This window comes from Crocodylus siamensis, chromosome 9, assembly GCF_052110815.1.
Source record: "Crocodylus siamensis isolate JL-2025a chromosome 9, ASM5211081v1, whole genome shotgun sequence".
Taxonomy (NCBI): domain Eukaryota; kingdom Metazoa; phylum Chordata; order Crocodylia; family Crocodylidae; genus Crocodylus; species Crocodylus siamensis.
In genome coordinates this window covers 56,906,892-56,920,866 of record NC_143403.1, presented here as the reverse complement: position 1 = coordinate 56,920,866, position 13,975 = coordinate 56,906,892, and the positions used below count along the sequence as shown (strand labels likewise).

The 13,975-nt window shown below is 45.6% G+C and overlaps 1 protein-coding gene across 1 annotated transcript in view; it reads right to left on the bottom strand.

The window, feature by feature from the left end:
• Positions 1-13,975, bottom strand: part of UPB1 (beta-ureidopropionase 1) — a 30,634-nt gene that overhangs the window by 6,809 nt on the left and 9,850 nt on the right. Inside the window, exons 6-8 of the mRNA XM_090062563.1 lie at positions 8,178-8,347; positions 3,545-3,626; positions 1,355-1,397 (exon numbers count right to left, since the gene is read on the bottom strand). Of these exons, the coding sequence (XP_089918689.1) occupies positions 1,355-1,397; positions 3,545-3,626; positions 8,178-8,347 (295 nt within the window). The remainder of the gene's footprint in view (positions 1-1,354; positions 1,398-3,544; positions 3,627-8,177; positions 8,348-13,975) is intronic.

The following is a 13,975-nucleotide window of genomic DNA, read 5'->3' as shown; positions in this document are numbered from 1 at the left end:
GATTCAATGCGGAAGAGATTTGGCCCAATTTGGCAGCTGAATCTCCAAATCCAAATCAAATCAAATCAGGAGACCTGTTAATCTCTCCGAATCGAATCAGAAGCCTCCAAATCAATTCGGAGAGAGTCGACGATTTGGCCATAGACACAGCTTTGTATGTTTTTTTCTACATACCTCGAGGTACCAGGCATGGCTCATGAACGCTGAGATGGTGGGGCGGATGGAGCGTACCACGGGCGCGTGGTGGATGACCCCCCCATGCTTGGTGGCAGACCCATAAGCGGACCAGAAGTAGTTCTGGTCCACTTCTGGGTCTGCCATGGAGTGTAGGGGGGACCAACATCCTCCCTGCCTGGTAACTGGTGCTTCCTGGGTCTGGGGGGCACCTGAGCTTTCCCCATGGCCAATCGCCAAGCCGGGTGGAGGGCCTTCCATGCACTCAGTGGGAAGTACTTGTGGTCTACTTCTGGGTCCACTACCAAGCGCATGGGGAACTCCCCCGCACTCCCATGGGATGCTCCATCTGCCCCACCATCACAGCATTCACAAGCTGTGCCTGGTAACTTGAGGTACATAGAAAAAACATATAAAGCTGTGTCTATGGCCAAATCGCTGACTCTCCGAATCAGAATCAAATCTTCAGATTCAGCCGAATCGAATTGGGATGGTGATCTGAATCAGCAAATTGAATCACTGTCCCACAAATTGGGCCGAATCCAAATCGAACACTGCCCTCTTCACACACCCTTACTAACTAGCACATGTCGGAGCAGATATCCAACACGTGTATAGGTGCCCAAAGTTTCCTGTACATTTTAGCTGCAACCCAAACAGGTACCTCATATACTATAATTATAAAGGCAGTAAAATAAAGTCTTAAAACATATACTGTATTATGTGACTACTGTTATTTATTAACCTTTTCACACAGGAGATTCAATATCTCAAACATAAGTCTGGATCTGGACAACTCAAAACTAGCCATCTCTCCCATTAACTTACCCATATAGCTATAGTCCTTGGTAATGAAATCCCCGCCTTTTGTAGATTTTAAACAAGAGCATTAATTATACACTACACCAACAACGTGGCAGATCTGTGGGGTTTTGTCTTGCAACCCTCAGAGTTTATGGCCTAAACATAAATGATACAGAAGCTCCAAATAAGGACCTCCAGTGACCATATGTCAGGAAAGTGCCTTTTATGTCCACCACGTGAAACAGCATTTCCAAGAAATAAGGCAACCATCAGATGTCATAAAAACTACAGGTAGTTAGCAAGAAAGAGACCCACTTCTTCAGATCTGGGACATCAACAGCTCTAAGGTACCAAAGAATCTGTTTGCCACACATACCTTTCCTACCATCTCCAGACGTGAATGCATTCATGTAATGTTCCTGTGAAACAAAGGACAGTTTGAAATGAATCTGTAGATGGCACTATAATGCTGCTTCATTCAAGAGTCACTTGCAATACAAGGGATGTAATGTTTAATAAGATAGCTTATATAAACTAAGAGTTTAGAATGCTTTGCCTAGTCATATTAAGACTTGTCTGGCTTACCAGCAACAGTGCTGGAAGTGGCCTAGTTTCTCAATCCAAGATAGTAATTGTCTTGTTATAATGGACTAGCCTGGAAAACGAGCATTTACTTGGGCAACTGCCTATTATTCATGCAGCTTTGGGGCATACAGTGATACCAAAACATTACAGCTCTTGTAACAAACCCAAGTTTGTTTGTTTTTTTAAAACTTAAAAATGTATTCCCTCCCCTTCCCCAACCATTTCTAACTTTCTCTCTGCCCCCTCTATCCCTTATAAGTGTTTAGAAGTAGTACTAGGTAAGCTAAGCTCTTATATTCCCTTATAGTAACAAGCCCCTTTTATATTGTAAATAGTGTTCTATTATAGTTGTATTGATTTTTACTGTTGTATATTGAATTTATATGATTTAGATCTATGTCTGTAAAGTAATGTCAAGCCTCCATCTTCTGTCCTCTGCCCAGGTGTAACCTATGTTGTAAATGTGACTCACTTCTAACCAGCCTCATGTAAATTGGCTCCTGAATGAATGGGAATGAATAAAGGTGCTTGAGTTACAATGGTAGCAGGCCTCTACTGAATGATCAACTCAACGACCGGACCACTGCCTTGAATTGACTCACCCAGGAACCACAGACCTCATCCAGGAACAGAACAGAAACCCAACCTCTCAAAGCAGAAACCAGCAACCCCACCATTGTGTCCTAGCAGACAATGAGGACACCTGGATCTGCACATAGGCATCTGAGCAGGGTTGTCCTTGCCTGGACATGTCCCTCCCATAGGAGACAGGTAGCCCACCCCTATAAAAGGGGTGGTAGAGTATGACCTCCTTGGGACACCCTCTCCATCTGGACCAGCACTATGCCACGCCACCTATCCACCTAGAGGACCTGCTGGTGACCCCCTCTGGACAACACCTTGCCGGAGAAGACCCTGACTGGCCATCGAGGATCTACTCACAGCTCAGGATAGGTAGCTATCACCCACCTTCCTTCCCCAACCAAAGGACCTGGACTCTGTCCCTATACACCTTGACTTCAATCCCTCCACCAAGCCTTTTTCTCTCCTGCTACTATTGTGTGGGTGTGTATGTGAGTGCTTGTGTGTGTGTAAGAACCAATAACTTTGTGGGGCTGTGTAATGTGTTGTCTGTTCAATAAACCTGTTATTTTGAAACCCCAAGTTGGGTTTTTGTCTTACTGACCTCCTGACCCTCCTCCTTGATTTCCTGGCTTTCTCCCTCAGTTCTTTCTGCCTCATTTCCAGCCCTGATCTCCCAGCTTTCTGCCCCTCCTTTCAGCCTCAATCTCCCAGCTTTCTACCTCTCTGTTTCCTGGCTGTCTCCTCCTTGCCACCGGGCTTTTTCCCTCACTTTCACCCCAGCACCAGGTGACCCTGAGTAACCCCAGGGCACATTAACCCTAAGTAACCCTAAGCCCCAGTGACCTCGAGTAACCCCAGGGCCACAGTGACCTTAAGTAACCCCTTAAGTAAACCCCAGCCCCAGTGACCTCGAGTAACCCTGGGGCCACTTGATCTTAAATAACCCCAAGCACCAAATTACCCCAATGCCCCCTAGTGTTAATACACAGTCACGATGGTGTGTATATGTGTGTGTGAACTCAGTGGTGTTTGTGCGCGTGTATAATGGTGTATCATGCCCTCCTGTCTAATAGTGCAATACTGGGATCCCGAGTGTTGATCTGACGTGTGTCAAGTCAATACTCTGATGTAGAAACATTTAAATGAAGAAATTTACACACAGCAGAACATAGGCTGCCAGCAGTAAAGCAGCTCAATCCCCCTGCTGACTATGAATAACAGTAACACTTTCTAGTCCTCAAAGCACATGACAAAAAACTAGAAGAGCAGAGCTCAGACTGAACAGAGAAATACTAGAGTTTTCGGAATATCCTAGTGCTATCATATAATTTATTAGCTAGGATCACGATGTGTTATGATACCTGGAATACAAATCTAAAGCTACAAAGCTACTTACAGTTCCTACTCGGTTTATAGCACATGTAAAGCAGTGGTTAGCAATGGCTGCGTTTCTTGCTTCAATTGGCCACATTGACTCACTGCAGAAGAATAACAAAAAGGGGTGGTTCGTCTTTCTTTTTATAGCTCATAACTAAATTTGGATTCTTTATGAAGTTGAGGACATCACACAATCTTGAGTTTTCCCCACCTTTTAAGACAGGTAATAAGAAATCAAATTTGTCTGAATGCTAAGAAAAAAATCTCCACCCGTCATGTTCCCCTTCTATCTGGGGGCTTCACAATCATTTCCAAGTCATTCCCTCAAGCTTGGCTGAGGAAACAAGACAAAACAAAAGCAGCTCTGTAACCTTCTAATAATTATCCATTCCTCTAGTGTCTAAACTACAGAAAGCCAACAACAGAAAAACGGGAAAGGACATCTCCATTTAAACTTTCATTCTTTTCTGAAATAGGAGTTTCAATTCTGGATGCCACTTAAGACTCAGGCTGCCTTCTTCTCATTGAGCATATGAAAACACAGGAATCAGATCCTTAGATTCCCTACTACACTAAAACCAAGAGGACAGAGTGTATGATCTTCTGCAAATCCTTCTCATGACAGCATGTACCTCCCTAATACTGAGACGGGCATAGGTGGATAAGTCTAACTCTCAAGGAGGCTTGGGCATATAAAAGATGATTACTGGTTTACTGAAGCAACGTGGTTTATGGTTCTGAGCCAAGCTGCCAGCTCTTATAAGAAACAGGGATTTTACTGAAAAGCTCTTGCAAATTATAACTTCATGAAAGGAGAGAGAAAAAGGAAAAAAGAATATATCCATAATATTATCACAGACAGTTTTCTTCCAGTTCCCCAGAAACAGTTTTTTTGCATCAGACTCAAGAGTTCTCTTCTTGCAATAAAAATTATATCCTCAAAAAGCAATCAAGAAAAGAAAGCCAATAATTACCCTGGAGCACCCAGAGAAGCAATGAAGTATCTCATGAAGGTACATAATTTCTGTTTACTCTCTTCTTTATGGGCTGTAAGTGGATCAACATCATAAATATTCTTCTAAAAGTGGCATTTGTGAAGGCCACTAGAAGAGATATTGTATTTGTTAAACTCATTTCTAAGAACTTTTCCAACATTAAACAATCTAAAACAGTCATTATCAGCTCTTATATTAGAAGAGAATTACCTCAAACAGCCTGAATGACAGGATACTACTTCAGAATTACTGTCACTCCCTGTCCCTGGACTGGAATATAGTTTATGGGCATGCGATTTACCTTCACTGCACTTTTGTCATAATTACACTACAAACATGAAAGTCTCTGTTCTGGTTAGTTGTTGTATTCAGCAGAGGAAAAAAATTATATGAAGAGAGAGAGAGGAGAAAGAATGAGCTAAGGAAAATGTGGATCTCAAAACTTTAAAACAGGATTCCTCAATCCATGCTTTAAAACCCTCTTTTCTCTCTCATCCTGGTCAGCAAGGCTCTTGGTTCCTTGTGTAGTTTACATACTTATGTTACATCAGGAGAGCCCTCTGTTACATTTTAGCAATGTTGTTTTTTTTAATAGATTTTCTTCCTTCATTTATGATTTGCATATTACAGTTCATCCTCTGAGAGAAACAGCACACCATGCTTTTTGTCCAGTTCAAAATGTCTGATGAACTGAAAACTGTAAGAGAAAAAAGTCAAGTCTGGGAGGGAGGTCACCATGGACACTCAGAATTTTGAAAAGGGGGGTGCAGTTGCTGGGGTGCATCACATATAAAACAACACATTTTTCTCCAGTTAAAAATAAACTAGAAGCTTTACTAATATGGTAGGGGCCTAGGGCTGTGTTATTCAGTTTAAGATTGAAGCAAAAATAAATACAACTTCACTGTAATTAGTTAAAACAGTCTGCAGGGCTGTGAAATAAGAACTCCATTACCAGGAGCAGCTAGCAGACAGCAGAATTGCAGAACAAAGGGTAGTGTGATGGGTGGAACATCAAGACCATTAAATCAAAAAAAAAGAGAGGGTTGTTAAAACCTGTGGAATGAAGAGTTTAGAAGGTATCCGGTGGATTATAATGAGCCATGAAGTCAATTGACTCCCTCAACACTGCCTGACTCGAAATGCTGCTGCCACTGCCAAGCAGTTGTCTTGAACTTTGGGTGAAGCAGGAATCAAAGTGGGGTGCAAATGCACCAGTGCAGCTTCCCAGATCTGTCCCTGGAGGTCACTCACCTGGGATCTAAGAACTGATCAACTCGATACTGTACCTGATAGTTCCTACATGGAAAATGGACAGTTGCCCAGTCACTAAGCATGCCTCTGAAATGTCCACTGTTTTAAATGCTGAGCTATACTACTGTTGCCCTAAACAAAGAGACATTTGCTTAGATGGGCTTCATAGATCACTGGGACCTGAGTTATAGAACTGGTTAAGGCTGTATGCAAATACTTAATCCACCAGCCCCTCATCTAATGAAGGACGGTGAACACTGCTGAATAAATTAATAATATTATCATGCAAAAAGTTTCGGCAGTCATGTGTCCCCTTATTGAAACTATGAACAAAAACAGCTTCTTCCTTGGGTTTGACTCCTTCTGCATTAACGGAAATGGATTTTGTGTTCCTCAGAAAAGGATGATTGCTTAACAAAATGCTTGGCTCCACCCTCAATATTTCTCCTTCTAACAGGAACATGTCAGAGACTGGAAAACTGGTGATCTACTTGGGCCAAAAGTGACAACTTCTTTCCATACTGGTACTGCAGTAACACCTAGATAAAAACTGAAACTGGAGCACCACTCTGCTGGACACTACAACAGCGAAACTGTGTCCTTGCCCCAAGAGTACACAACTGATATCAGCTTTTACTCAGCAAGCATGACTCAGTTTCAGATGTGGTAGAAAGGCAGAAGAAAAGGAAAAAGGAATCCAGTAGATTCATTTATGCACATTACTTTGCAGAACACTAACTCTTTGAGTTTGTTAAATAACACTTTTTGATAACTTATTGCTGCTATAATTAAGAGACTTTATAAATGTTGCTTCTCTGCACTGGAAAGACAACAGCATCAAGGAAACAGAGAAAAGATAATATAATAAAGATCCTTGGGAAAAAATGCATATTTAGATAAGTTTCCAAAACAGAGTGAAAGTATCACTATGCTTTGTGTGTGTGTGAAAGTGTGTGTCCTACAGAATTAGATTGCTTTTCACAGCCTCCCATCATGTAAATAAATGGAAAAAGCACACGTGTCAATATGATCCTTTGACACATTCTGGAATGCTGAAGAACCTCAGGACTACGAAGAACTCAAAAAGTCTATTCTTTGTAAGGCAAGAAATAGAAGAAACTGAGAATGCAGTTGGCGCTTATACATGAGCAGAGGCACCCACCACCATTTTAAAGAGCAGGGATGCTGATACACGAGATGTGGAGGTGCTTTAGAGAGGCTCTTGGAGCCGCTCTAATTAAAGCACCACCCCTATACCCCTGAAGCATGTGTAAAAGTGCCCTAGAAACAGCCCAGAAAAGAGGAATAATGTGCAACTGAAAACATTTTTAATGTTGTTTTCCAACTATAGCAGTTATAAAAAATAAGTTCAACCTCCTGGTAAATAGGGATAAACAACTATTTCATACCACAGTGTAGCAGCCCAAGCAGTGTACAACCTGCGACAGAAATAATGCTTTGGAAGAATGGAATAACCAAGGATTATAACCCCAAGATATGATGGGTGGTAGGCACACATGGTATGTTCAAAGATTCTTCCATCACTTCTTAAAGTGTTAGATATATGCTTTTATGGGCAGGTTAGAAATTTTATTCCTGACTCAATGGAGGAGTTTCCACAAGGAAATAAAGGCATTGGGCATGTCTATATGTGAGCCCAACTGCGCAGTTGTTACTATGCATTACTGCAGAGTCCCAACGGCACACAGGTCATTTCCAACCCTACCACACAGTAACTCATTGCTACTGCACAGTAGCATCAGTGTTGTAGTTCATGCCTGCTTATGCTACATCACCGTAGCTCATCGCTGTAGCAATGTAGCATCTCATGTAGATGCACCCCCTGAGAGGTAATTAATATAAATCCTTAATGCAGATGATGCACCAGTTTCAAGAGGCCTGTAGAACTGTAAACTGGGGAAGAGAGAAAGGCCTGGTCTGGGAGGGAGATCACTCACCTGGGATTGAAGAACTGACAAATTTGATACCATACCTGTACTGTACCATGGAAAATGGACAATCGCCTAATCAGCAAAACACACACCTGAAATGTCTATTGTTTTGTTTTCTCTATAACATTTTTATCTTAAACAAACAGTCTTTTGTTTAGTGAAAGCTGGCTGGACACTGTTATTTATGTTGTTGTCCCTGAGATCCAACAGAGCTACAGGTGCTGAACTAAACTCTGATTTCTGAGGGATAATCATAGTGAATTGCACAGTAGCATTAAAATTTGGTCTGAATGGATAGATTTCCATGTCGACAAAAGTGACTGCAGTCACTCCTCACTGAGTCAGGAATAATCCCAAACTTAAGTGGGATGGCTTTAAGGCAACAGTAAAAGGGTGAGAAGTACAATTAACGCAGGAACGTGATACAGCCCAAAAGCTGCTTTTCACTTACCTGAGCTCTCCAATAGTTGCTGAAGGGTTAAAGATAATCTCTGCTCCATTTATGCTGTACATGAGCCAGTTGAGTGGGTGATGGCGCCCAAAGCAGATATTCACGGCAATCCTCCCAAACTGAGTCTGGAACACTGGATGCCCTCTGTTGCCTTCCATATAGTAGGTAGACTGGGGAAGGGGATAGGAGGTGCAAATCATGCAGGTGTTTTAAAGCACCATCTTCAGCCAACAGACTGTAACTTTTGTTCTTCTTCAAAATACATTCCACAAGTTTAAAGACAGTACGTACATTCAGAATCTTAGAAAATGGTGACATAGCCTATCCTCCTGCTGTGGAACAGGCCTCACTAAGTGCTACATATAGTGCTTGTTGTTTTCTTACAGAAATGTGAACTATCTGCTAGGGTAGGTCTTCACTGCAGTTAACTCAGGTGATCAGCATCCAGGGCTAAGCACCTTAGTGAGTCTAATCCAGGTGTGAGTAACTGTATAGCAAATCTACTCTCATATTAGTGCCCTTGCTAGTGCTGAATTCAGCTGTGCAAGTCACTAGGATTTCTAGGCATATCCTGGCATTGTTTGTGTTCTAAGCTTTAGAGATCTTTGATTCTTTGCTAGAGAGCAACAGGATGCAATTCAATAAGGACAAGTGCAAGGTGCTGCGTCTAGGGAGGAAGAACTGCCATCATACCTACAGGCTGTGGGGCGACCTTCTCACGTCCACTGAGGCAGAAAAAGATCTTGGAGTCACTGTTGACTCCAGGATAAACATAAGTCGCCAAAGTGATGAAGCAGTTCATAGTTTTCATAGACATTTGGGCTGGAAGGGACCCCAGAGGATCGAGTCCAGCCCCCTGCCCCAGGAGCAGGAAGTCAGCAGAGATCACAGGATCCCAGCAAGATGAGTATCCAAATGTGTCTTGAAGGCGTTCAAAGTGGGTGCCTGAACTGCCTCCGGCAGCAGTCTATTCCAAACCTTGGGGGCTCAGACAGTGCAGAAGTTCATTCTTATGTCCAGCCTGAATCAGTCACAGTAGAGTTTGTGACCATTCGATCTTGTCATCCCTTGGGGCGCTCTGGTGAACAGACGTTCCCCCAGATCCTGATGAGCACCCCGATAAACTTATACGTGGCCACCAGATCACCCCTGAGCCTGTGCTTTTCCAGGCTGAATAACCCCATTGCTCTCAGCCTCTCATCATAAGGTCTGTTTTCCTGACCTCTGACCGTGTGTGGCTCTCCTCTGCACCGTCTCAAGCTTCTCCACATCCCTTTTGACTTGTGGAGCCCAAAACTGGATGCAGTACTCCAGCTGCGGCCTCGCCAAGGCTGAGTACAGCGGGAGAATGACGTCCCGGGATCTGCTTGAGAAGCATCTGTGGATGTAAGACAGCGTTTTTGCTCGCTTTACTAGCTGGAGCATGACACTGAAGGCTCATGTTCATCTTGTGGTCAACCATGACCCCCAAGTCTCTTTCATCTGTAGTGCTAATCAGTGTAGCACTGCCGAGTCTATAAGCATGGTGCAGGTTTTTTTTTTTCCAAGGTGGAGAACCTTGCATTTTTCGGTGTTGAACACCATCAGGTTCTTGTCCACCCACTTCATGAGTCTGTCCAGATCTGCCTGGATCACCCTCCTATCCTAAGGTGTGGATGCTTTACCCCAGAGTTTGGTGTCATCGGTGAACTTGGCCAGTCCACTTCTGACACCAATGTCCACATCATTAATGAAGATGTTAAACAGTATAGACCCTAGGACAGAGCCTTGTGGGACCCCACTGGTCACAGCGCACCAAGATGATTGGCTCCCGTCGACCACCACCCTCTGGGTCCTACCACGGATCCAGTTCCCCAGCCAGCAGATCGTGGTGATGGCAAGGCCGCAGTTAGCCAATTTAGCCAAGAGGTGATCGTGGGATACCAGATCAAAGGCTTTTTTAAAGTCAAGGTATACAACGTCAATCTCTTCCCCCTTGTCCAGGTGATAAGTCACCTGGTCATAAAAGGAAATGAGATTGGTCAAGCAAGACCTACCCCCAACAAACCCATGCTGGGTATCCCTCAGGATATTGCCTTCAGCTAGTCTGTTAAGGATGGCCTCCTTGATACCTCTTCCAAAACCTTCCCCAGGATAGAGGTCAGGCTGATGGGCCTGTAGTTTGCCGGATCTACTTTCCTCCCTTTCTTGAAGATGGGCACCACATTGGCCTTCTTCCAATCATCGGGCACCTCACCAGAGCGCCGAAAGCTCTCAAAGATCCGTGCCAGGGGCTGGGCTATGATGCTCGCCAGCTCCTAGAGTACCCTTGGGTATAACCCATCAGGGCCAGCTGACTTGAAGGTATCCAGCCTGTCGAGGTGTTCCTTCATGAGGTCAGTTTCAATGGAGGGCAAGGAATCTCCCTCCCCTGGGCCTCCCTGACCAATAGTGGGCAGGGCTGTCCCATGGAACTGGGAACTGGTGAAACTGATGCAAAGTACCCATTTAGCAAGTTCGCTTTTTCCTGAGCATCAGTTGCTCCATCTGGTTTAGCAGGGGTCCAATGTTGCCCTTGCTTTTCCTCCGGCTCCCCACATATCTAAAAAAGGACTTTTTATTTTCCTTGATATTTGTAGCTAGCTGGAGTTCCATCACAGCGTTGGCTTTGATTTGCTCTCTGGACTAAAACAGAGTATTCCTCCTTGGTGGTGGTTCCAGTCCTCCATCCTTTTAGGTCTTCCTTTTAAGACGCAGGAGGTCCGCCAGTTCCCTGGAAAGCCAAGGGGGCTGCTGTGCCCTTTTGCTGCCTTTCCTCTGAGACGGGATGGACTTTGCTTGCACATCCAGGATTGCTCCCTTGATTGGGTTGTGGCCTTTTAGGGCCTCTCTGACAAGCCTCCTAAGCTTGTCAAAGTCAGCTCCTGAAGTTGAGGACTTCTGTATTACTGACTGACTTGCCAGCTTTACGGCAGATGGTGAAGGTGATCAGTTCATGATCACTGTCACCCAGCTTCCCTTCGACTGTTAGGCTGCCAATTAGGTCATCCCCAGTTGCCAGTATGAGGTTGAGCAGTGCTTTATCTCTTGTCGGCCCGTAGACTTCCTGTGTCAAATAGAGGTCGTCCACATGTGAGAGAAAGCTTTGCGACCACTCAGATTTGGCTGAGCGCTCCTCCCATGAGATGTCTAGGTGGTTAAAGTTTCCCATGACAACCATACACTGGGATAGTGCGGCCTCAGCCAATTGCCTGGTGAACTCCTGGTCAAGGTCTTGACTCTGGGTTGACAGAGCCAATCACGCCTTGTCATGCATCCATAGGTACTTCACAAACAGATCCAGGGAAGTGATTCTCCCCCTTTATGCAGCACTAGTCAGACCGCAGCTCGAGTAGTGTGTCCAGTTCTGGATGCCGCAGTTCAAGTGGGATGCGGACAACCTGGAGAGGGTCCAAAGAAGAGCCACTTGCCTGATTAGAGGCCTGCAGGGAAGGCCCCCTACGAGGAAAGGCTAAGGAACCTTAACCTCTTCAGCTTCTCCATGAGATGGTTGAGAGGGGAACTTGTGGCAGTTTACAAATTCATAAGAGGAGAGCAACATGAAGTAGGCAACGATCGTTCACCACGGCACCCCCTGGAATGACAAGGAACAGTGGCCATAAGCTACTAGACAGAAGATTTAGGCTAGACATTAGGAGGAAGTTCTTTCTGGTCAGGGTTGTCAAATCTGGAATGGGCTCCCAAGGGAGGTGGTGCTCACCCCATCCTTGGGTGTCTTCAAGAGGAGACTGAACAGGCACCTGGCTGGGAACACATGACCCCATGGTTGGTGACTCTTTTCTTGTCTGCCAGGGGCAGGGCGTCAGACTAGATGGCCCACGGAGGTCCCTTCCAACTCTATGAATCTATTATGGGATAACTCATTTCCTGCTGATCACAAGAGGTGACAAAGATCAACATAAGCCTTCCCTCAAGTCTTGGCTACTTCTAGGGTTCTTCTATCACAACTGTAGAAACTGAGCCCATGAGGGCTTTCCCCTATGTTCTTACTGCAGAATGGGCCCATTACCAGCCGCAGTGAAAGACACCTGAGTTCTGGCCTAGATTCCCAGCAAGCTGGCTTGAGCTTAAAACACTTCCAAACAGAAATCAGTTGCATGTCTGGATGGGAAAGGGGGCAGGACAACACCGGAATAAGTGTGAATTAAATCAGTGGCAAAGGCACACTTGTTAGGGTAGATCTATACTTGATCTGAGCCTTCATAGTTTCATAGTTAGTAGGGTCAGAAGGGACCTCAGCAGATCAAGTCCAACCCCCTGCCATGGCAGGAAAAAGTACTGGGGTCAAATGACCCCAGCAAGGTGTTTGTCTAGCCTCCTCTAGACCCCCAGGGTAGGAGCTAGCACCACTTCTCTTGGAAGTTGGTTCCAGATCCTAGCCGCCCTGACAACACTGAAGTAGCGCCTCCTGATGTCTAGTCTGAATCTACCCTCTGCCAGCTTGTGACCATTATTTATAGCCACTCCTGGTAGTGCTCAGGGAAACAGGGACTCCCCCAATGCCTCCTGGTCCCCTCTGACTAGTTTGTAACAGGCCACTAGATTCCCCCCTCAGCCTTCTCTTGTGGAGGCTGAACAGGTTCAGGTCCCGTAGCCTCTCCTCATAGGGCCTGCCCTGCTGTCCCCTGATCATGCAAGTGGCCCTCCTCTGGACCCTCTCCATGTTGTCCACATCCCTCTTGAAGTGCGACACCCAGAACTGGATGCAGTACTCCAGCTGCGGCCTCACCAGTGCTGCATAGAGGGGGAGGATCACCTCCTTGGACCTGCTCGAGACGCATCTGTGGATGCATGACAAGGTGCGGTTGGCCTTCCTGACGGCCTCCCCACACTGCTGGCCCATGTTCATCTTGGCATCAATAGTGACTCCAAGATCCTTTTCTGCCCCTGCATTGATGAGAAGGGAGTTCCCCAGGCTGTAGGTATGGTGCTGGTTCTCCCTCCCCAGGTGCAGCACCTTGCACTTGTCAATGTTGAAACCCATCCTGTTCTCATCCGCCCACCCCTGTAACCTGCCTAGGTCTGATTGCAGCCTATTCCTCCTATCTAGCATGCCCACTCCCCTCCCACATCTTAGTGTTGTCAGCAAATTTGAACAGCGGGCTTTTTACCCCCTCGTCCAAGTCACTGATGAAGATGTTGAACAGTGCGGGCCCTAGGACCGAGCCCTGGGGGACCCCACTGCCCACATCCTTCCAGGTAGAAAATGACCCATCCACCACCACTCTCTGAGTGCGGCCCTCCAGCCAGTTGGCGGCCCATTTGACTGTATAGGTGTCGACATCACAATCTCCTAGTTTTTTAATGAGAATGGGGTGAAAGACAGTGTCGAAGGCCTTCCGAAAGTCCAGAAAGACTACATCCACTGCTACCCCTGCATCTAAGGATTTGATGTAGAATGCCACCAGGTTGGTCTGACAGGACCTGCCTCTAATGAACCTGTGTTGACTGTCCCTAAGCATAACCTCCCATGCTGGCCCCTCGTGGGCACGTGCCAAGATAATTCTCCCAAAAAGCTTACCCAGGATCAAGGTAAGACTAACTGGCCTATAGTTTCCTGGGTCCTCCTTCCTCCCTTTTTTGAAAATGGGAACCACGTTGGCCCTCTTCCAGTCCTCTGGCACCACACCAGAGCACCATGAGTGCTCGTAAAGCCGTGCCAGGGGTCCCGCAATGACCTCAGCTAATCCCCTCAGTACTCTGGGGTGGAAATTGTCAGGACCAGCTGATTTAAATACGTCCAGCCCCTCCAGAAGTTC